Source organism: Erpetoichthys calabaricus, chromosome 17 (assembly GCF_900747795.2).
Source record: "Erpetoichthys calabaricus chromosome 17, fErpCal1.3, whole genome shotgun sequence".
Lineage (NCBI taxonomy): Eukaryota > Metazoa > Chordata > Cladistia > Polypteriformes > Polypteridae > Erpetoichthys > Erpetoichthys calabaricus.
This window is the reverse complement of record NC_041410.2, coordinates 12394854-12418339: the sequence shown is the minus strand read 5'-3', so window position 1 is coordinate 12418339 and position 23486 is coordinate 12394854. Positions and strand designations below refer to the sequence as shown.

Below are 23486 nucleotides of genomic sequence, written 5' to 3'. Positions count from 1 at the left end.
CAGAGATGGTTGTCCTTCTGGAAGGTTCTCCTCTCTCCACAGAGGACCTCTGGAGCTCTGACAGAGTGACCATCGGGTTCTTGGTCACCTCCCTGACTAAGGCCCTTCTCCCCCGATCGCTCAGTTTAGATGGCCGGCCAGCTCTAGGAAGAGTCCTGGTGGTTTCGAACTTCTTCCACTTACGGATGATGGAGGCCACTGTGCTCATTGGGACCTTCAAAGCAGCAGAAATTTTTCTGTAACCTTCCCAGATTTGTGCCTCGAGACAATCCTGTCTCGGAGGTCTACAGACAATTCCTTTGACTTCATGCTTGGTTTGTGCTCTGACATGAACTGTCAACTGTGGGACCTTATATAGTCAGGTGTGTGCCTTTCCAAATCATGTCCAGTCAACTGAATTTACCACAGGTGGACTCCAATGAAGCTGCAGAAACATCTCAAGGATGATCAGGGGAAACAGGAGGCACCTGAGCTCAATTTCGAGCTTAATGGCAAAGGCTGTGAATACTTATGCACATGGGATTTCTCAGTTTTTTTATTTTTAATAAATTTGCAAAAACCTGAAGTAAACAATTTTTCACGTTGTCATTATGGGGTGTTGTGTGACGAATTCTGAGGAAAAAAATGAATTTAATCCATTTTGGAATAAGGCTGTAACATAACAAAATGTGGAAAAAGTGATGTGCTGTGAATACTTTCCGGATGCATTGTATATTGTGTATTGACTCCTCTGTTTCACAGTAGGAAACTAACATGTCACACAAGAATCTTGGACTTGGAAGCCACAGGACAGACTCGCTTGCACGTGCCAAGACCCCAGAGAGATGAATGTAAGGCATATTTTGTTTTTTTTGTCACTTTTATATTTATTCATTTTGATTTAAGACCCTCTTACCCCGGCACTCTGTCCTCGTGGCTGTAGACTGAAAGCCAGAATGGCACTGGCAGAAATATGATCCTTGAGTATTGATACAATCAGCATTGGCGCAGGGATTTCGTTCGCATTCATCATCATCTGCAGCACAAAAACCAATGGAAAAAAAAAAATGAATAACCTCACTCAGGACTAAAAGAGCAGAAATTCGATAGCAGAAAGTGCTCAAAAAGAGCAAAAAAAAAATGAAGATCCACTTTACCAATGCACTCGCCCCTGATGTCCAGCCTAAATCCCATATTGCATTCACATCGATAGCTCCCAGGTATCGGAATACAGCGGCCATTCAGGCACAGGTTTCGATATCTCTGGCAGGCATCGGATATATTTTGTGGAACGATAGCTAAAAAAAAAAAAAAGAAGAGAAACATCAACAAAATCAAAATCAATAAATAAGGCATAAAAACATGCAGTGGAGTTAAAGACCTTGGAGAAGGGAAAAGTAAAATATACACAACAAATATGAAGTAAAAAGCAAAAAGCTTTGGAGCCTCTAAATACAGGGCGAGTCAAAATTATGTTAACACTAATGGATTATTTGTCTTCTGCAGATAGACGTACACCATGGGTGACTGATTAACACTAAAGCAAAGAAGAGTGGTGGCAAGCTTGATGGAAGTGTATCGTTCGACGACTGTAGTTCGTCAAAAGTTTGTGGAGTGATTTGCAGGACGAGGTCCCCCCTAAGCCATTTAACGATTTATCGTGTCTACGCAAAGTTTGTGAAGACTGGATTGGTGGCAGACAACTACCGAGGAAATGCGGGACAGCCCAGAACAGGCAGAAGTGAATTGAACATTGCTGTTGTGCAGCAAGCCATATTGCAGAGTCCATCAAAATCGATCAGATGGCGCAGTTTGGAAACAGGGATTCTGCAAAAAACAATGCGTCGAAGACCTCGGGATGCACCCGTACCACATCCAAGTCCTTCAAGCTTTGACAGCGGCGCAAAAGCGTCTTCATGTGGAATGCTGCTGGATTTTAACCAAAATGACTAACATCTAACCAGACATTGTGAATCTGATGGCATTCAGTGATGAAGCCACATTTCACGCAAGTGGTGCATGAACGTGACTCCTCAAGGGTAAATGTGTGGTGTGCTGTGACCACTGCTGGTGTCATTGGGCCCTACTTTTTTTGACATCCCAACAGTGATGTCAGAATTCTACTTACAGATGGTGCCAGCAGTACGCCATTAAAGAACTTCCACGACAGATCTGATTGGTGGGGTATTTCCAACCGGATGGCAACACTGCCATATTTTGCCCATACTGTTCGCACTTATCTCCTTTCCAGGTCAATGGATAGGTCATGGTGGACCAATGCCATGGTCTCCACACTCCCCAGAATTGACCCCCTGTGATAAGTGTATAAGTTTAATACATCGGCAATACACCCCACATTTCCACAAATGTTCTTAAGGAGCTGTGTACACTGTGAGGGGGGATCCTTTTGGTTTGTGGACAAGACCCTCAGGGATTGTTTTTGTCACAGACACAGTGACAAAGGGTGGACTGTAATAAGTGTATAAGATTAATATTTTGGATACACCTCCTGTGATTTCTGGTTATGGGGTATGGTGAAGGAGCGCATGTATAGCAGGACAGTTTGTCTTATCAATGAGCTGAAGGACAGAATACAGACTGTGGTATCATCTATTCCACACGTAATGTGTGTCCCGGCTTTAAATGGTACTGCTGCTCATTGGTTTTTGTGTGTTGAACATGATGGCGAACAGGTTGAGACATTCCTGTACATCGTCTTGCACATATGAAGTATGTTTTGTGAATGAATTGTTACCGCCATTCAAACGTTAACATCAATTTGGCTCACCCTGCTTATGTTATGGTGTGAAATTTTGTATATAATAATAAGTTGCATTTATAGAGCACCTTTCACAAACCCAAGATCGCTTATACAGTATAAGTATACTAGCAAAATACCCGTGCTTCGCAGCGGCGAAGTACTGCCTTAAAAATGTTATTAAGAAGAAAAGTAAACATTTTTAAACTGAGGGAAAATATACCAATAATTATTTGTTAAGGATCTCTTTGTATACCATGTTGTCAGTTCGGCCCTCCGGTTGTAATATGACCAAGCTGTGCGCTGAGCTTACTCTTGAGCATGCAACGTACAGTTGGCCATGTGAAAAGCAATCTCGCCTCAAATCAATGCCAACCTTTTGTAGGGTCTGTCCCTGAGACTTGTTAATTGTCATTGCGAAGCAGAGCCTTACTGGAAATTGGAGGCGTTTGAATTGAAATGAGAGGGTATAACGGGGATGCGAGGAATAAAAACTCTCTCCTCTGAGCCACTGCCAGTAAAAATAGTTGCCTCAAATAGGTTCTTTTGCAGACACGTGACCTGAAGTCTCGTGCCATTACAAAGTTTCGGTGGCTGTACGCAAATCCACAATCGGCTTTTTTGAGCCAAACCTGTTTTCGTATGAGCCGCTTTTTATTATTGGGATCGTACCTAGAAACAGAAGCTCTATTAACTTGTGGATTTGCGTGTGAATATTTAGCGGCAGCGTCTCTATTAACTTGTGGATTTGTCTGCGAGTATTTAGCGACAGCGTGTCTATTAACTTGTGGATTTGCCTGCGAGTATTTAGCGACAGCGTGTCTATTAACTTGTGGATTTTTCTGCGAGTATTTGGCAGCAACGTCACAAAGTTGTTTCCATCTGCATCAGAAAATGTACCACGACGTCTGAAATGCCTCCTTTTTACTGTTTTCTCACAGCTTGGATTGCTGCTGTCATAATCGGTTTGAGTTTCATGGTTTGTTTCAATTACGTTAGTATTTGCAGGACTTGTTGTGTTGACGTGACATTCGGAATCTGTCAAGGGTTGTAAGCATACAACCAGTTTCATCGATAACTTTGCATCCAGCTTTTGAGAGTTGAAACATTCATAAACATTAAAGTGTCCACTTCTCAAATCGTCACCTGTGAATCTAAGATGTTTAAGAGGCATTGGCAGTTCTCCAAACATTCTCCTGCTTCACACGGCGACCGAGCTGCAGGCTATGGACGTATATATGTATGTAAGTAGGATTCAGTTATGACCGTTACCGTATAATTTCGAAATGAAACCTGCTTAACTTTTGTAAGTAAGCTGTAAGGAATGAGCCTGCCAAATTTCAGCCTTCTACCTACATGGGAAGTTGGAGAATTAGTGATGAGTGAGTCAGTGAGTGAGGGCTTTGCCTTTTATTAGTATAGATAAGTTGATCAATATTTTGTATGTCTTTATTTGTAACTTACTCAAAGCGAACTTTATTGTCATTTCAACCGTATACAAGTATGCAGATAGATGAAATTGTGAAGCTCAGGGTCCACAGTGTAACAACATGAAGTGCAAATAAAAAATTAAAATTAAATTAAAAATAGAATAAAAATTTTTATTTAAATTTAAAATTAAATTTTTACATTTAAATTTTAAATTTAAATTTAAATTAAAACACAAGACAATACATTGTGCAAACACAAAACAAAGAAGTAGCAGCAATATTGACGTGTAGTAAGCAATATGAACATTGATGCAATGTATGGTATTATGCAATCAGATACATTAATATAATTAATACATTTGTAATATAATAAATAAATAATAAATATAGATAATGCAGAAATTATCAGTGTATGATAGTAGTTATTTAAGACGTTTGTAGACAATGACAGGTCATAATGTTTCGCAGCAGAAGGATATCAAAGAATGTCAAAGTGCAGTGTGCAAAATCCTTAAAGGTCAGTATGAGATTTTCAGTTCTTCTCTCCATGCACTCTCGTCTTCACAGGACAGGGGCTCGCATGTACAAAAGTTCTGTTTTTAGAGGTGGCTGAGGCCGTGTGGAAGATCCCAGGGGGCAGCATTGGTGTTAAGGAGTCTGACAGCTTGGGGGTACAAACTCTCCTGCAGCCTGGCAGATCTGGCACTGATGCTGCAGTATCTTCTCTTGGATGGCAGAAGTGTGAAAAGTCCATGTGAGGGGTGTAGGGGGTCCTGCACAATGCTGCAGGCCTTGCGGACACTGTGTTTGTAAAATATGTCCTGTAGTGAAAGGAGAGGCACCACAATAATGTTCTCTGCTGTCTTCACTATCCATTGCAGGCACTTGAGGTCGGATATGTTGCAGTTGCCATACCAGACAGTGATGCAGCTGGTCAGAACACTCTCAATGGTGCCTCTGTAGAACATGGTGAGGATGGAAGGGGGAAGACTTGCTAGCTTCAGCTGCCTCAGGAAGTGTAGTCTCTGCTGGGCTTTCTTGATTAGTGATGAGGTGTTATCGAAGGAACTTGGTACTCCTAACAGTCTCCACATCTAAACCGTTGATGCTGAGAGGGGTGTGGGCAGGATGTGATTTTACTGAAGTCCACGATTATCTCTTTTGTCTTGTCGACATTGAGAGATAGATTGTTGTCTTCACACCATGAGGATAGCCGTTCCACCTCATCTCTGTATGCTGTCTCATCGCCCCTGCTTATCAGTCCCAGCACCGTCGTATCATCCGCAAACTTGATGATGTGGAAAATAATTAGATTAGTAAATGAGGGGGTGGGGTGTCAAGGGTTGGGGCAATACGGTGGGGTTCAGGGTGTTGGTCATAAAGTCTCTCTATTATAAAAGGAAATCCTGGGACGAGACTTTCTCGGAGATAATTTCAGGTCCCGCGAGATGAGACTTTTTGCCAAGAGATTTTGACAAGTAAGTCCCCCCCCCTCCTCTCAAAACAATTTACACCCATGGCCACGGTCCAATCACTTCTCACTCGTGTGAATGCTATTGTCAGGCACAGTTCCTGGGCTCTCAGCTCCAAGCAGGGTCGGAAATAAAAGACAAAGAGCAGAAGACAAAGTAGAACGTCATAAAGTGGTTCAAAAACGTTGGCGTGATACACAAGCAGAGCAGGTTAGAGATTTTGAAAGTACTAAAATTCGAAAGTCTCCAAAAACTGGTAGTAAAGATCGCATTAGCGCTAACAAACGGAAATTATTACTCGGTGAAATAACGGAACAGCAAAAAGAGATCGAATATATGGACATAGGTGATATGACAGAAGTATGTAGGTATTGTATGGCTTTAAACTTTAAGTCAGAGATTTGTAGATTGTCTAATTCATGTTGCCATCAGGGAAACGTAGTGTTGCCTCCCAATGAAGAGGCGTATCTGCGAGAATAAAAAGATTTGTTGTTTGATGAAAGTTAAATCCACCTACGCGAGTGGCAGAGACGCGAAGTGGCTGGCGCGTAGCACAGACCAGGTGGTTGGCAAGCAAAGTGATCAGGGGGCAAAGCCCCCTAATTTTTTAATTATGTGGATGTTCTTCTTCCAAAGTCTTAATATGCTGAGTTCAAGTCCAAGTGTCTGTCGATGTTTTCATTTGACAGCCACAATTCTTCCAGCTCTCTGACACTCTTAGTAGAAAATGTGCCATATAAATAAATGTTGTTGTTGTTGTTAGTGTTGGTCTTGAATTTTTTTTTTTTTTTTTTATCTCCTGATCTCTTTTCCCTTTTCTCCTTTAAAGGACGAGTTCGTTTTTTTCTTATTACCACGGCACAATAGTTACAATTTAATTTGAGATCATCTTACATTAACTTTTATTATTTCTTTATTAATTAGTAGTATTTTAGCAGAGTGTAATAATGACATCATTGTGGCACCCTTTTAGATTTTTGGTTGCCATAACGATGCACATCACTGAAGGGTGTGGCTATGTGTATCACATCATGGCGGCCATCTTACTTGAGGTCAAACCATACTCTCTAGTATTGTCTCTCTATTATAAAAAAAATCTTGGAAGGAGACAAGACGTGATTTTCTCGGAGAGACACTTACACGTCCTGCGAGACGAGGCACGAGCAAGTTAGAGATAATGGAAGTACAAAAATTTGAAAGTCTCAAAAAAAGGATCGTAAAGATCGCATTAGTGCAAACAAATGGAAATTATTACTCAGTGAAATAATGGAACAGCGAAAAGAGATTGAATACATTGTTCGGATTTAAACTTTAAGTCGGAGAGTGGTAGATCGTCTAATTCGTGTTGCCAGCGAGAATTAAAAGATTACAAAAACCCTGGCGCGGTATGAAGTCCCGTGAGACGGAGACTTTTAACATGAGATTCTTTCACGTCACGCCCTACTTACAACTATTTTCAAACAAGACCACGGCCATCTAACCTCTCAGTCGTGTGAATGCTTTTGTCAGACACACTTCCTGCGCTCTCAGCTCTTATAAATTTTACCAGAACAATAATTTTATAGTTCAAGATGACACGTCAACGACAAAGCGAAGAAGAAAGAGCATGGACAAACATTCAAAAAAGTCGTTATATTTATTAGAGAGAAAGAAACGATATTCACTCACGGGCAGTTATACGTTGCGTTGTCACGATGTAAGTCCAAACACAGAATCAAAATTCAATGTGATCTTGACGAAAAGTTAATTCCAAATATTGTTTTTACTAAAGTTTTAAAGTAAAAGTGAAAATAATGCATATGTAACAAATCCCATGAGAATAACAATATCTTTAAATTGTATATCCGGTTAACCAAACCCGGAGGTGGATGAGCGGAGTGAGCAGGGGGCGGAGCCTGCTAGTCTATTAAATAAAAGACCTGGGGGGCGTGGTTTTGTTTTTTCTGACAGTTTCTTTTATTTTTGACCCATCTTTGTTGGTTTGCATTGATTTCCTTTTGCTTTTGTCCAGAATGCTTCTCCTGCTTTTGTCCTCCTCTTCTTCTTAAAGACTTTCTTGGAAAAAACAAACAATTATGACACAAACACACACCTAGACACTCATTTATATTATAGTTAATAGAATACAATGTAAACAATTACAGAATTTGAATAACTGGACCTCTGTACATACAAGTATAACAGAAGTATTTAGAAGGTTGCACTTCTATGACTTACGGTAGCGCCCATCTGGTTGCCAATCTGGAGGGTATGGCCGACTGTCCGGAGGGTATGGCCGGCTGTCTGGAGGGTATGGCCGACTGTCCGGAGGGTATGGCCGACTGTCCGGAGGGTATGGCCGACTGTCGGGAGGCAGTGGCCGACTATCGGGAGGCAGTGGTCGACTATCTGGAGGATAAGGCTGCTGGTCAGGCGGAATGGGTCGTCCATTAGGTGGATACAACTCTGGAAGACTGGTGCAGAGCTTTCTGTATTCCTCTGAATAGCAAGACACAGAAAACAAAAACCATTTTTTAGTAAGATGGGTGTGAGGCTCAGCATACCCCACCTTAGATCTGCCTGAAGGACAGACATAGATAGATAGATAGATAGATAGATAGATAGATAGATAGATAGATAGATAGATAGATAGATAGATAGATAGATAGATAGATAGATAGATAGATAGATAGATAGATGCTATATCACAAAAATATTCAGACCCCAAAACGTTTTCGTATTTTGTTGTAGTCTTTTTAATACATAGTATATTATTATAAAAATTAAGCATAAGTAAAGATGTCCCTTTGCAGATCTGCTGAAGCGAATGGGCAGACATTTCAAATAAAAGCCGTTTCTAATCGTCGCCCCAAAATGATGCAGACAAGAAACATCTAAATTATAAAAAGGAGAGCAGGAAAGAGGAGGAGCAGAGAACTTCAAAGAGCTCAGCACAGCACAAGGACAAGAAGAGTCAACACAGAGAACAGGATGAAAGGGCAGAGCAGAGGCACACGTCATCCCTTGTTTGTCAGGGGTCTGCCGAGGTGGGTGGTTAGTCTGGAGAAGTGTGAACAACCAGGAGTGGTCAGTATGGCCATCACAGCTGTAGGTTATCCTTCCAGAGAGCTGGAGCACATCAGTTGATGTTATTATAGTCCAATAACCTCCAAAGATGGTGAATTACAAGGTCTCAGGGCTCCTTCAAAGTCTCATTTCTGCTATTAACAGTATGCAGCATAAGGACATGACAGACTGACCATCAAGAGAAGGAGTGACAAGCAGATATGAGGCTGGCAGAGGACATTGGGACTTTATAAGGTCTGAAGCACCCAAGACAGGGTCTGTGTTACAAGACCCCCAGACAGACAGACAGACAGACAGACAGACAGACAGACAGACAGACAGACAGACAGATAGATAGATAGATAGATAGATAGAAGTGAAAGGCACTATATAGTAGACAGATGGATATGTATGAAAGGCACTAGATAGATAGATAGATAGATAGATAGATAGATAGATAGATAGATAGATAGATAGATAGATAGATAGATAGATAGATAGATAGATAGATAGAAGTGAAAGGCACTATATAGTAGACAGATGGATATGTATGAAAGGCACTAGATAGATAGATAGATAGATAGATAGATAGATAGATAGATAGATAGATAGATAGATAGATAGATAGATAGATAGATAGAAGTGAAAGGCACTATACGATAGATAGATAGATAGATAGATAGATAGATAGATAGATAGATAGATAGATAGATAGATAGATAGATAGATAGAAGTGAAAGGCACTATACGATAGATAGATAGATAGATAGATAGATAGATAGATAGATAGATAGATAGATAGATAGATAGATAGATAGATAGATGTGAAAGGCACTATACGATAGATAGATAGATAGATAGATAGATAGATAGATAGATAGATAGATAGATAGATAGATAGATAGATAGATAGATAGATAGATAGATAGATAGAAGTGAAAAGCACTATATAATACAATTAGATAGCTCTAATAATACTATGTCTGTGGGGACCCCGGGCAACTGAAGAGTGTGCCCATGCATTAAGACAGCCCTGGTCCTCTACTCGTAACTGAACTTATGTTAGCCATTTCAAGAGCAGGATGTTCCCTTGACTGGATGCAGAACTGAGATCTGAAATCTTAGCACCCAAAACATTAAAGTGACAGCTGATTTTTTTATTTATTTATTTATTTATTTAAACTGATCACCCATCTAGGACGTCCAGCCACCCACATTTGGGGGGCTACCCATAGGCTGAGATTTCTATGGAGATTTTTCTGCATAAGTGACGATAAAAAAGCAATTACAATTTTTACAATTAAAATTGATATTCCGATTGAATTTGTCCTCATTGCTGTCTAAGGAGATCAGGCACATCACCCTTGTTGATGTTTATTCACTCACTAACAGAAATCATTCACTGTGTACTAATATTCTAATGAATGAATTATTCTGACTCTATAATGCTGATAATTTCAGAAAGGATAAACCTCTATCAGCATGTTGCATGTGAAGGAACAAAGCAAGCTGGGCTGCTCTTGTCACATTTCACTACGTATTTGGACTTTTGTATTTGAACTATCGATAGTTTTGATTGACATTTTCTTTTGGACAAATCCTATTGGCTTTGTACTCCATGGAGCTTCATTGCTATTGCAGAATATTTTTGTGACGGATCAATCTTTCATTCTACGAGACCCTTTTTGTGTCTAGCCGGGGTTTTTGTTTTGATGGGATTTCCCCCTCTAGTGCCCATTTTTGGAAGTGATTTTTGGACTTACATCCTTTGGGACTCCCAGGTTGTGACACCAGTGACTTGGCCACTAGAGGGTGCCCCACCTGACTTCACACGAGTGCCCCCCATTTGCATTGTTTCCCAAGAATGGACTTTACAGGTGAACAGTTTAGTCACCAGGAGGCAAACTGACTGAGTATGTCACACCTGCATTCTGACATTTGATTGTGTTTACGGACCACTGACTTGGCCATTCAAGGGCCCACCACTTGCACTGTGGAATTCAGCTGCACATAACGGCTGATCACAATCATTTGACATTGCACAATTTGAACAATAGCCAGGTGAGTAACTCTCTCATGATGTCACGGTGAGGTTGCCCATAAATGTGCCACTAGGGGGCACATCACCCAACCACAGAAGCAGATGGGAACAAATGAGGCGCTTCCTTGTTGTTTTGTCCCCTGTTGTGACACCGGAATGCATATTACAGTCTCCCCCCCCCCCCCTACATATTAGAGACTTCAGAATAAAATGTAGAAAGATGTTATTCACGTTACCTGTTCCACGCATGGGGCACATTTCCGGAATCCCTACATAAGCCCAGCATCGTCCACTGTCACAGCAGCACTGAGTTTTCGTCTTGGTCTGTTGTTGCTCATTGCCACAGCGACCGTTCAACAGGCTTAAATAACAATGTCCTCCACGGGCATCTGGAAATGGAAGCACAGTTCGATACACGTTAGGACCTCTAGCTCTATATAGCGCCTCACCAGACAGCCTTATTGTGAGATTAAATGCAGGCAGAATGGCCCTGTGATGCCAGGGTCAGGATGCTTTACAGACCTTAGTGCCAGTCAATGGTTCAGCACCTGTGTAAATGGAGACAGTGTTCTGGTGCTGTGCTCCTTCTTGCCCACCCAGGTCTGCCAGTGATGCCAGTTCTGCATAGTACCAGTCATATAGTGGTCTGGTGCTGTGCTCCTTCTTGCCCACCCAGGTCTACCAGTGATGCCAGTTCTTCATGGCATCAAATCCCAGTCATACAATACGTAGTCCTTAGTTGATGGAATGAGCTCTGCACCTCCATCTGAACTGCTGGCTCCCTCAGTGGGTTTCAGAAGCAACCAAAGACCCCACAGCTCTGTAAAGATCTACCATGCTGTTAATGAATGAATGTGTTTTGCTCTGTGGATATCGGGCATATTGTTAATTGGTCATTTTCTTGTCATGTTAGTGCTCTTCACTTCCGGTGATCAAGTTTTGTAACGTGTCCTGCCACATTTAAAATATCCTATAGACTGAGGTTACTCGATTACGTTGACCTGCTTTGTAAGTTGCTTTGGATAAAAGCGTCTGCAAAGCAAATAAATGGACATGTAAGAGCAAAGTGGGATTAAAGAACAAAGGCAGCATAATTCCAAAATTCATTTCACTTTACGACTCCTGCAGCACACACAATGAGTTCAAATCTCTGATGCTGGCCTACAGAGTAGTCAGTGGGTCAGCATCTGAGTATATGGAGACAACGGTGAGGTGGTCTGCTCCTTCTCGCCCCCTCAGGTCTGCCAGGGAACAACGTCTGGTGATGCCACCTCTGCGTGGTATCAAGTCTCAATCCAGGCTCTTTTCCTGTGTAGTTCAGAGATGGTGGAATGAGCTGCCCACCTCCATCTGAACTGCTAACCCCCTCAATGTATTTAAGATGTGATTGAAGACCACTCTGTTCTGTGGATGTCTGTCTGATTGACTGGAAAAAACCCTTTGGCTTTGTGATCGTTCATATTGTTGGTTGATTTGTTGTTACATTAAGTTTAATTGCTTTATTGATTCTAATCTATCAGGTCAGGTCAGGTTGGGGAGCAGGCACTGGTACAGCACGTTGCTGCACCCACCACACAATGAAACAGCTCGGCATCCAATGCAGGTCCAGTCTCACCCATCTATCTGCCACAGCCAGGTGTTACGTGGGCATCCCCTTGGCCTGGTCCAGCTGGTTGGGTCCTCAACAATGAGCTGGATCACCCTCGGGTAATCACACCACATGGCTGTAGTGCCGTAACTGACGCCCCCTCACAGTGCAGGTCATGTGCCTCATTCGACACAAAATCAAACCAGCGGCACCCAAGGATGCTCTGTCTTCATCTCAGGCCACTGGATAGTGTCCATGTGTCACAAACAGGGGGCACCAGGACTCTAAAGACTTGGACCTTCGTCCTTGTGCTGAGATATCAGGAGCGCCGCACACCCCTTTCCAGTGACCTCATGACCTCCCCATGCTCTCCCAGTCCATCTACTGACTTCATAGGAAGAGTCACCAGAGACATGAATGTCACTGCCAAGGTAAGTAAACCTCTCGACGAGGTCGACACTCTCTCCACAGACAGTCTCACTGCTGATGGCCGTGCCCAAGAGGTCATTAAAGGCCTGGCTCTTTGGTTTTTATCAGGACACTCACAAGCCCAGACACTCAGACTCCTCACTCAGTCTCTCGAGACCCCTGATCAGAGCCTCCATTGACTCATCAGTAAAGTCAAGGTCAGTGACTCTCTCTTCACCAACAGATGCCCCAAAGCCACTGGACCCCACAACCCTGCCCACCACCCAGTCCATGCAAGCAGTGAAGATCTTTTCACTTCTGTTGCCCTTCTTATTACACGCTCTTCACTGGCAGGCCCAGGCCTAATATTACTCGATTAGGTTTACCGCTTTTGTAAGTCGCTTTGGATGAAAACGCCTGCCAAGAAATTTCATGTAAATGTAAATGTTCTTGAGTGGCCTTCCTAGTCACCAGACCTCAATCCAAGAGAACACCTTTGGGATTTGCTAGAACAGGAGATGGGCAGCGGACAAACCTGCAGTCACGTCACCACGGACCAGAGCCTCAAAGGAAGGTCTCTATCATCTTGTGGAGTCCATGCCATGAAGAACTGAGGCAGTTTTGAGGGTAAAGAGAGGTCCCACCCTCAATTAGTATGGGGGTCTGAAGAATTTGCTCAGTGAGTGGATGTCACACACACAAGTGGGACAAGCAGGGGGAGGGAGGGGGCCAAAAAATCCCATCTTGGCCCCAAAGCTGCTGTCCTCTCAGCTGGTGGGTTTTGGATGGCAATAACTAACGGCATCAACATTTGTTTTATTGATTTTATTTAATTATGCATACAAGCCCACTTACCGACCAGAAGAACTTCTTGACCTAAACAGTGTACTGAATAATCGATCCAAATAAAAGACAAAGCCATAAAGTACAGCAATGGTTTCTGAAGACGTAACGTTCAAATTAATTTAGTCCTAATGCCCTCCAAATGGGTCGATGATTTTCTTGGCCCTCCACGTCTTGTTCTTCGCAGTACATTTTTGTTTTTCATATGTTTCATATTATAATTGCTAAATCATAACGAGGCGAGTGGCGCAGACGGGGCAGAGTGACCTCTGCAGAGAGAATGAATGGCTACAAGTGGGTGCCAACAGGCTTGTGCAGAAGATGAAGGGTGGCTGCCAAGCGGCCTTAAAGAGCCAAACCCTGGCTTGATGGCAGTTCTAACAGCCCACTTTACAGGGCTTGTCCAGGGGCTGACCGGGCAATGATGACCTATTTAGGAGAGGTGACAATTACTTTTAATGCCCGCTGAACTGCCACTCTGGTGACCAGGAGGAACGCCAGCCTCAAATTCACTTCAGACAGACGAAAGACAAGTGAAAACGCAGTTAAGGATATGGGGGGGGGGGGGGGCTCATGGGACCTTCAAGGGAACAAAGTGCCACAAAAAGAGGCTCAGCAAGAAGAAAGCCCAAAACCCGGGGTCACACCATTCAGAAGCATCTTCAGCTCTACACTGTGGAGTCGGGGGTCTCTCTGTCAAGCCCTCAAGCCACTTAACGTGAATTTCCTGGTCTTCTGTGTGACCCTGAGCCTTGCTGTTGGGTTGAAGGGTCAGACACTCAGGCACACCTCGGGGAGATGGGGGGGGGGAGATGGGGGGGGGGCAGTAGCTCTCCTCTGTCACTGAGTGGTCCGGTCCTTCTTGAGGCCCGCAGCACCTCCTCCTGTATCTTCAACTTCACAAAATGACTGTACCATGTACCACCCCTCTAGTGGAAATTCAGAACAGTTCTGGGACTCCTGCACCATGGTGGGCCTCCCCTGGTACTGCCCCCCAATACATTCCCTTCACACCTGCTCCCAGAGCCTTGCTTTCTTCTAAAGGTTTGTAGATTCTTCCTGGCAACTCACTGGAAATGCAACCAGGTGGAACTTAATGAATGAATGAATGAATGAATGAATGAATTGGTTGTGTGTCTAAATGAATTAACAATCTAATGGATGAATGAATAGATAGAAAAATAAGTAGCGAACAAATGAATGAATTAATGAGTACATAGAGAGATGGAAAGATTAATAAATTAATAAATTAATGAAGGGTGGGAAAGTCAATGAATAATTGAATGGGTAGATAGGTGGATTAATGGATATACATATTAGTATGAACAAGTGAATAAATTAATGAATTGAATGAATGACTTATTGGATGTTTAAATGAATTACTAATCTAATGGATGGATGGATAGATAGACTGAAAAATGAACACTGAAGAAATAAATGAGTGAGCAGCTACATAAATAGCATGAACGAATGGGGTTGGGTAGTTATTAAGGTCAATGAATGAATAAGTGGATGGATGGATGAAAAGACGTGCATATCAATAAGTGATTGATTGAATGAATGAATGAATTGGTTGGGTGTGTAAATTAATTAATATTCAAATGGTTGAATGGATAGATAGAGGACAGGTAGTGATCAAAAGAATGAATGAGTAAGTACAGTATGTAAATACAGTAGATGGAAATATGAATGAATGAATGTTGGATGGACAAGTGGGTTGATATTAAGACCAATTAATGAATAAATGGATTTATGGGTGAATGAATGGATGAATGAATGTGTCGGTAGTGTGGTTGAATAATTTGATGTTGGATGGATGGATGGATGAAAATATAAATAAATGATCAAATGAATGAATTAGTGTGTTGGTAGATAGATGTAAAGGTGAACGATTGAACAAATGAACATAATAATAATACATTTTATTTATATAGCACCTTTTCCATGCTCAAGGCACTTCACGTAGGTGCATTGGTGATCCTAAATTGTCCCTAGTGTGTGTGTGTGTGTGTGTGGCACCCTGCCCGGGGTTTGTTCCTGCCTTGTGCCCTGTGCTGTGTGGGATTGGCTCCAGCAGACCCCCCGTGACCCTGTGTTAGGATATAGCGGGTTGGACAATGACTGACTGACTAAGGAATGAAAGAATGAATGAATGGATGGTTTTGGTTGTTGAATAAATTAATACCGGGCGGCACGGTGGCGCAGTGGTAGCGCTGCTGCCTCGCAGTTAGGAGACCCGGGTTCGCTTCCCAGGTCCTCCCTGCGTGGAGTTTGCATGTTCTCCCCGTGTCTGCGTGGGTTTCCTCTGGGTGCTCCGGTTTCCTCCACAGTCCAAAGACATGCTGGTTAGGTGGATTGGTGATTCTAAATTGGCCCTAGTGTGTGCTTGGCGTGTTTGTGTGTGTCCTGCGGTGGGTTGGCATCCTGCCCAGGATTGGTTCCTGCCCTGTGCCTTGTGTTGGCTGGGATTGGCTCCAGCAGAGCCCTGTGACCCTGTGTTCGGATTCAGTGGGTTGGAAAATGGATGGATGGATGGATATATGAATTACAGTGCAGGTTTGTTTATATTGAAAGATGATAAATGGCCAAAGAATGAAAGAATGAATAATGAATGATGGGGTGCACAGGGATGGGTAGATTTTATTTGTATGTGTCAATGAGTTAACAAATGAATGAATGAATGAATGGTGGTTGCTAGGCAGATGAATGAATGAATGGTGGATTGGTGGGTGAGTAGATGGATATTAAGATCAATTAATAAATGGATTTTTAGGTGTATTTATATTTAGGTGGAATGAACGAATGAATGAATTAATTAATTAATAGGTTGGGTGGTTAAATAATTGGATGGATGGATGGATGGATGGATGGATGGATGGATGGAAAAGTAAATAAATGACCAAATGATTGTTGAATCAGTGAATTGACGGATGGATGGAAAGATGAATGAATGGTTTTGGCTGTTGAATGAATGAATACATTAATGAAAGGATTGTGGGTTACTGGACAGATATAAAATGTATAAATGAATGACAGTGAAGGTTTTTGTATATATGGAAAGATGAAAAATAGCTAAATGAATGTAAGAATGAATAATGCATGATGGGATTGGTGGATTTTATTGAAAGGCAGACACATCAAAAGTAAATGAATGAATGAATGAATCAAGCAATGGTGGTTGCTGGGTGGATGAGAAAATGACTGAATGAATGGAGTGTTGATGACTGCACACCAATAAGTGAGACAGTGAACGAATGAATGAATTGGTTTCTGAATGAATGAACGAGCACATCTGTCTATAAGCAAGTGGGATGGGGAGGGTGGACTTGCCAAACTTCCAGGAATATTCTAGAAGTGTGTACCACGTGGACTCTCAAGAGACAAGGGGATGAGTAAGTTGGATCTCTCAGCTGCCCACTAAGCACACAAGTGAAGCGGACGGAGCGGTCGCCTGTCATCGGCAAGCCCTGTGTTGTTACGTGATATTACTACAAATTAATGTCAGTCTCAAGAACAAGACGAGGCTTCAAAGTTCTTTTCTTTTGCTTGCTGCCAGATTTCCAGGAGGCTCCTCGTGACTCACACGTCACAGGGCGTTGAGTCGTACTGAAAACAAGTAACGGAGATGCTGCCGTGTTGTACCATCCAAGAGACGACGGTTCAGCTGAGCAACACAAACAGGAACGCGTTGTTGTTGGCCGTTTATTTGGCTGACAGCTGCGCTTAGAGCTGCTTGGGTTTGTCCAAACAGATTTCTGAAGAGCACAGGGAAACATCTGATTGAGTGCATTCCTTTCTTAATAAACAACATTTTGGGTCGGCTCCAGTGTGAATCGCACTCTGCTATCTGATCTGAGATCTCCCTGGAGCTGGGAATGCATTCCTGACCACTTCCATGACTCTCTTTCGGGGATTTCATTTATTTTGCTTGTGCTCTCTCAGGACGTGATCTCCTTCCGTTCCCTTGGACTTTTCTCTCACTGCGCTGTACGTCTTGGGCTCATTGGTTCAAGGATTTTCAGACGACAGGAACATAAAGCCCTAGTCAGTGGTGTCGATGAATTAAGCAACACTTTCATCGTTTAATACACAGCTGTGGGGTGGCAGGGTGACACGGGGGATTCCACTGCTGTCTCTCCACTTTAGACTGTCTGTTGGGGTCTCCTTGTGTCTATGCTGGTAATTCCTGATTTACTCCACCGACCCCAAAGATGTTCACATCAGATTGAATAATGATTGGGGCGGGTGGGAGTCCACCTTACACCCTATGCAAACCCTCAACACTTGTGCAGGGGGGGTCCACCTTTGACCCTATGCATTCTCTCAACACTTGTGTGGGAGGGGGGGGCGCCTTGCACCCTATGCAGACCCTCAATACTTGTGTGGGAGGGGGGGGTCCACCTTTGACCCTATGCAAACCCTCAACACTTGTGCAGGGGGGTCCACCCTGCAGCCTATGCAGACCCTCAACACTTGTGTGGTAGGGGGGGTCCACCTTTGACCCTATGCAGACCCTCAACACTTGTGTGGGAGGGGGGTCCACCTTGCACCCTATGCAAACCCTCAACACTTGTGCGGGGGGGGGCCACCTTTGACCCTATGCATTCTCTCAACACTTGTGTGGGAGGGTGGGTGCCTTGCACCCTATGGAAACCCTCAACACTTGTGGGGGGGGCACCTTGCATCCTATGCAGACCCTCAACACTTGTGTGGGAGGGGGGGTCCACCTTTGACCCTATGCAGACCCTCAACACTTGTGCATTCGGATGACATCCTCAGAACTTCCGGCACAAAAATGAGCTCCGCAGGCTGAGGGGCCTCCTCTGCACTCTTCACATCCCTCGTCTTTTACTGGACTTTCAGAACGGGCCTGGGGCCTGGCACAGGTCAGCTGAAGTTTGAGAAGTTTGTTAAACACACCCACAAATTAATTTATGGTAGCAATTCCCGGATTTGGAAGGACTTTTTTTTTTTGGATGGTATATTACTATGAATTTCAGTTCGCTGCTAGATGAACGTGACAATGTCACTCACTTCTGCACACAGCCTGGCAGGCTCCTCCCCCTAGCTATGCGAATAGGCTCCGCCTCCCCATCCAGACAGTGCCAAGCTATGAAGAAACTTCACTGAGCGCCGTGCCTTGCGTGATATTTCTGTTTAAACTGAGCCTCCTTCTCTTCCGCCGCTAGCCCACTAATTCCATCCCACCAGCTGATAAAATCGTCCTTTAATGATAGCAGCAGAGAACATCGAGAGCATTTTATCTGAATAAGGAAGGCCAACAAGACATCAGAAGACACCATATATGGACACCACACTCTAGTTGGCCTGTCTGACCACCACTGTCTTTTGTGAAGCTTTGCCACTCCTGCTCCTTGTCAGGATGTCTTTGATGTATAAAAACCTTTATAGCCATTCCATGCATTACCTCAATCTGTTTTACTTTTGCCCCTCTAAATCTTAAATTTACATGTTGGAATGTATAAACTATTTATGCATTTGTGGCTTAGAATGAGTGTCCTCTCATACCCCGGTCTATTGAGATGAGATGGACTCCACTACATCTACAGGTACAGAATGTGACCAAGTTGGGGGGGGGGGGGGATCTGCATGGGGTCTTAATCTATGCGTTATAATGGATGGAGTGGCGTCCTGGCTCAGATGCCCAGAAGGGCCATGAAGTAGGATGCTTAAGAGGTTCAACGTTCTTCCTCACAGCCAGAAGGCTTGTGTGGAAAGACAAAAAGGGGGTCTGCTGGAGCCAATCCCAGCCAACACAGGGCGCAAGGCAGGAACCAATCCCGGGCAGGGCGCCAACCCACCACAGGACACACACACACACACAAACACACACACACGGGACAATTTAGAATCGCCAATCCACATAACCTGCATGTCTTTGGACTGTGGGAGGAAACCCACACAGACACGGGGAGAACATGCAAACTCCATGCAGGGAGGACCCGGGAAGTGAACCCGTGCCCCCGAGAGTTTTTTTTTTATTTTTAATAATTAACTTTCCACTCTCAGACTTCCCTTCATTCCTTATCTCCCAGTCCTTTTACAGATTTCATTTCTTCTGGCTATCCATTTGGCTCAACTGTGGCACCCTATGATGCAGCCTGCACTACCCCTCACAGACACTAGGGGGCAGTGTAGAGTCACAGTCCCTGTCCCTGTGGAGCCGGGTGAGGGAGGCCATAGTGGATCTGCATTTCCATCGCCTAAGGAGCACATGAAGCTTGCATGCATAATGCAAGACATTATGGGATGTTCACATGAAATTGTGCACAACTTTAAAGAAAAAGAAATGAAAGCTGCCCAGTACAGTATGTGCATAACGGGATTAGCCGCTCTTCCTCAGTCAGTACCTACCGATGCATCGGGACCTGTCAGGAGGGGAGTAGTAACCCTGCGGGCAATTGCAGATGTAACTTCCAATGGTGTTTGAACATTCTCCCACATCACAGACGGAAGGGACAGTGAGACACTCGTCAACATCTGCAAAAGAAACAGAAAAGGCTGTCAGTAGGGGGGGGGGACTTGGGGGAGCAAAGCAGGGAGACGGAAGGTGACAGTTGGAGAAGAATGCCAGGCTTGGTCGGTGGCTCAGGATGACAGCCCACTTACTGACATTTGCACTTTCAGACCCCAGTGGGCTGAGTTGGGAGTCTAAGGGGTGTGAACACCAGGGGTTACAACCCAACAGACAGATACGTGGACACAGGATAAAAGCACGAAGAAGCTCTACCGCCACCATTAATAAATAACAATAATTAACACAAATTTCTCCTCCACTCCTCCCAGCAAGCTCTGTCCACTACCTCCCAACTCCGGCTCCTTTGCTGGGTCTTCAGTAGTCCTTTATATAGTCATTGACCCGGAAGTGCTTCCGATAGAACAGACGTCCAACATGACCAACATTAAATAAGAGCAAGCAGTGTCAAAATGTTCTCGTAAAAATCTCACGTTACTCATGTCACATAATCCAAATGTAAATCATCCAGCCGCATGCTCACAGTGTCCCAAAACCATGCATTTGTTACTAAAGTATTGTTAAATAAATTACTTCTCAAAAACACTCTCAAGATCTTAAATAGAACATGCTCAGATGTGCATGAGCATCTGAATTGAAGACACGCTTCCCATGTCACTCACTGATCATTATTCATTGGCTAACATTGTATTTCACTTGATACTGACAGTGTAATGCTTACTGAAACACGTGCACAACTAAAGATTAATGCATATTACTAACCAAGAATGGTAAACCGGATGGCATGGACGCAGGTACACAGCGCACGTCTCATAAACCGCAAGTGAAGTCGTATCCACCGCGCACGAACAGTCACGGCCCAAAAACGAAAGAGCTCAACTGACGTGAATGAGAAATGAAGCAACAACACGCCCATAGCTAACGACTAACGACACTGCCACACAAAAAAGAGGATTCTGCGCTGCAGCCCGGATTCAAATGGAAGAGGCTACGGTGGCCCCACAGGTCCACAATGATAGTGTGGACAGCGCAGGCGTCACCGCCATATTGTGAGTGGCACTACTGCGGAGTGAAGTTAGGAATAATGTGCTGCTTGGGATTGTACAAACCGCTGAACGCTTTACACCGAATTCAAACACAATACAGCTCAACGATACAAACACATGCCCACCTGGATAAGATCAATGAACGCAGGCGCCTACAATGCACGTCTGAAACTGCGGAAGCAAAGCAGGCACGGGTTCAAAACGAACGAGCTCGACTGACGGATATACAAACACGAGCCCGGCTGGATAAAATCAATGAACGCGGGCACCTACAACGTGCGTCTGAAATGCCGCGGGCAAAGCGGGCACGGCTCCAAAACGAACGAGCTCGACTAATGTATTTCAGGATACCCAACGCCGGGGGTAGGTGAGCGAAGCGAGCAGGGGGCAGAGCCCCCCTTGTAGTTAAAGAAAAGCTAGCAAAAACCTTTATCAGGAAGAGAATATGCTTTGGATTTGTGCATATCCGAGATGTTCCATCAAGCAGAAGGTCACTTCACCATTGCAGTTTCAGAGATCACCACTAAATAATCCTGAAGTACTCCAGTTGTGAATATAAAGTTAAATGTAATAAGAGCATGTTCTGTTTTAGTTCAGAGTGTTTTTTAGTGGGGTGGCATGGTGGTGCAGTGGTTAGCGCTGCTGCCTCGCAGTTAGGAGTTCTTCTGTCCCTCATGGAGGACTTGAGGATTTTCTTCAGCCCGGAAGTACTTTGGGTCTTCGGACCCCGTGACTTGGGAGTACTTCCGGGCCAAATGGGAAATACAAATCCCCGGATGTTCCTGCAGCGTCTCCTGACGGCACCCACAGTACCCAAGTAGGGCTGTGATGCCGAACTACAGATCCCATGATGCCCTGCGGGAACCGCTATGCTGCAGGGAACTTGCCATCTGGCATCTTGGGGGAGGCATTGTCCCACAGTATCTGCCTTCCCCCGTCCTTCTCTTCTTTGGGCATCCTGGCCAGGTTGAGCAGCCGGCCGTCCGCCACAGGGGACAATGACATTTTTGGGGTCGTGCTCTGTTGGGTTTTGGCCGAGTCTTTCCGGATCATTCTACAGTGTCCAATAACCATAGCGGGCCCCTCATTTTATTTATGACCCCCGTACCGTCGAAGCTGCAGGGATCGCTTTTTCCCCTGCCGTTAGCTCAGGCGCTCCATAGCTGCGGTTTGTCTGGAAGTCATCACAGGTCTTTGTTAGAAAGCCAACGTGCTTTGCCATTTCTTTTTTTTTTCCTGTGTGCTACACTATGTCTCTTTTTCTCTCGTTTATAAAAAATGCTGAGCTGATAGTTTTTGGGTTTTTTTTTTTTTTGGCCTTCTTTTTCAAGGTCCTTATTAATCTGCACGCCAGCAGCAGCCACTTCTGGAATAACGAAGGTCCGTCCTGCTCCTGAACGTGTAAAAGTCAGACGAGTTCCTCGTCACTGTCAGCACAGATGGCTCATGACTTCATCGGCTGGAGCCACGCTTTGTCATCTCGCCCATCTCTCAGTTTCGGAACGGAAAGGTGCTACGTGAACTAAAGTTGGACCGAAGATGTTCGGATTTTGGCAAAATGACGTATCACCAATTCAGTTTTTTTTTTTTGTTTTGTTCCCTATATCAGTCCAAGGCCGCTTGCTAACTGCCGGCTTGTGCCTCTTAATAAGCGTCGCTTTACAACCCCAAAACAGAAAACGTCAGGACGGTATGGAAAATGCAAATAAAAATAAAAAACGCAGTGATTCTTAAACTGGCTTCATTGCAGACAGTATGAGCCCAAGATATTTCATGTGTTGTCGGGTCAGCTTCAATTCATTTGTTATAATTCACTCACTGGCCACTTTATTAGGTACACCCGTTCAACTGCTTGTTAACAAAACTCCTCTGACCTCTGACCCCTGGCATCAACATGGCATTTTCACCCACAGAACTGCCACTCACTGATATTTCCCCTTTTTCGGACCACTCTCTGTAAACCCTAGAGATGATTGTGTGTGAAAATCCCAGTAGATGAGCAATTTCTGAAATACTCAGAGCAGCCCGTCTGGCGCCAACAGCCACGTCACGTTCAGAGTCACTTCAGTCCTCGTTCTTCTTCCCCATTCTGATACTCGGTTTGCACTTCAGCAGGTGGTCTTGACGACGTCTACAGGCCGAAATGCATTGAGTTGCTGCCGTGTGATTGGCCGATTAGATATTTGCATTAGCAAGTAGTTGGAACAGGTTGTGGCAAGTGTCCCAGATGGATGGGGACCCTACCCAGCTGGGACGCCTGGATGGTCCCCGTGATGGACAATACCTCCCCTGGGCCACGAGGGGGCAGCCGCCCGGGTCTGCTTATGGGCCACTGGACCAGAGTTGGGACACTCATCCCTACCGGAGGACGTGGTCACCA

The 23486-nt window shown here is 44.1% G+C and overlaps 1 protein-coding gene and 1 long non-coding RNA gene across 3 annotated transcripts in view; one reads left to right on the top strand and one right to left on the bottom strand.

Annotated features, from left to right (window-relative positions):
- LOC127526167 (uncharacterized) overlaps positions 1 to 23486 on the top strand; it is a 368097-nt gene that overhangs the window by 158435 nt on the left and 186176 nt on the right. The gene's annotated exons all lie outside the window — the stretch shown is intronic.
- fbn1 (fibrillin 1) overlaps positions 1 to 23486 on the bottom strand; it is a 311649-nt gene that overhangs the window by 169143 nt on the left and 119020 nt on the right. For both annotated transcript variants that reach the window (XM_051920648.1, XM_051920647.1), the window contains exons 9-13: positions 19940 to 20065; positions 10962 to 11114; positions 7857 to 8117; positions 1137 to 1277; positions 896 to 1015 (exon numbers count right to left, since the gene is read on the bottom strand). In XM_051920648.1, the coding sequence (XP_051776608.1) occupies positions 896 to 1015; positions 1137 to 1277; positions 7857 to 8117; positions 10962 to 11114; positions 19940 to 20065 (801 nt within the window). The remainder of the gene's footprint in view (positions 1 to 895; positions 1016 to 1136; positions 1278 to 7856; positions 8118 to 10961; positions 11115 to 19939; positions 20066 to 23486) is intronic.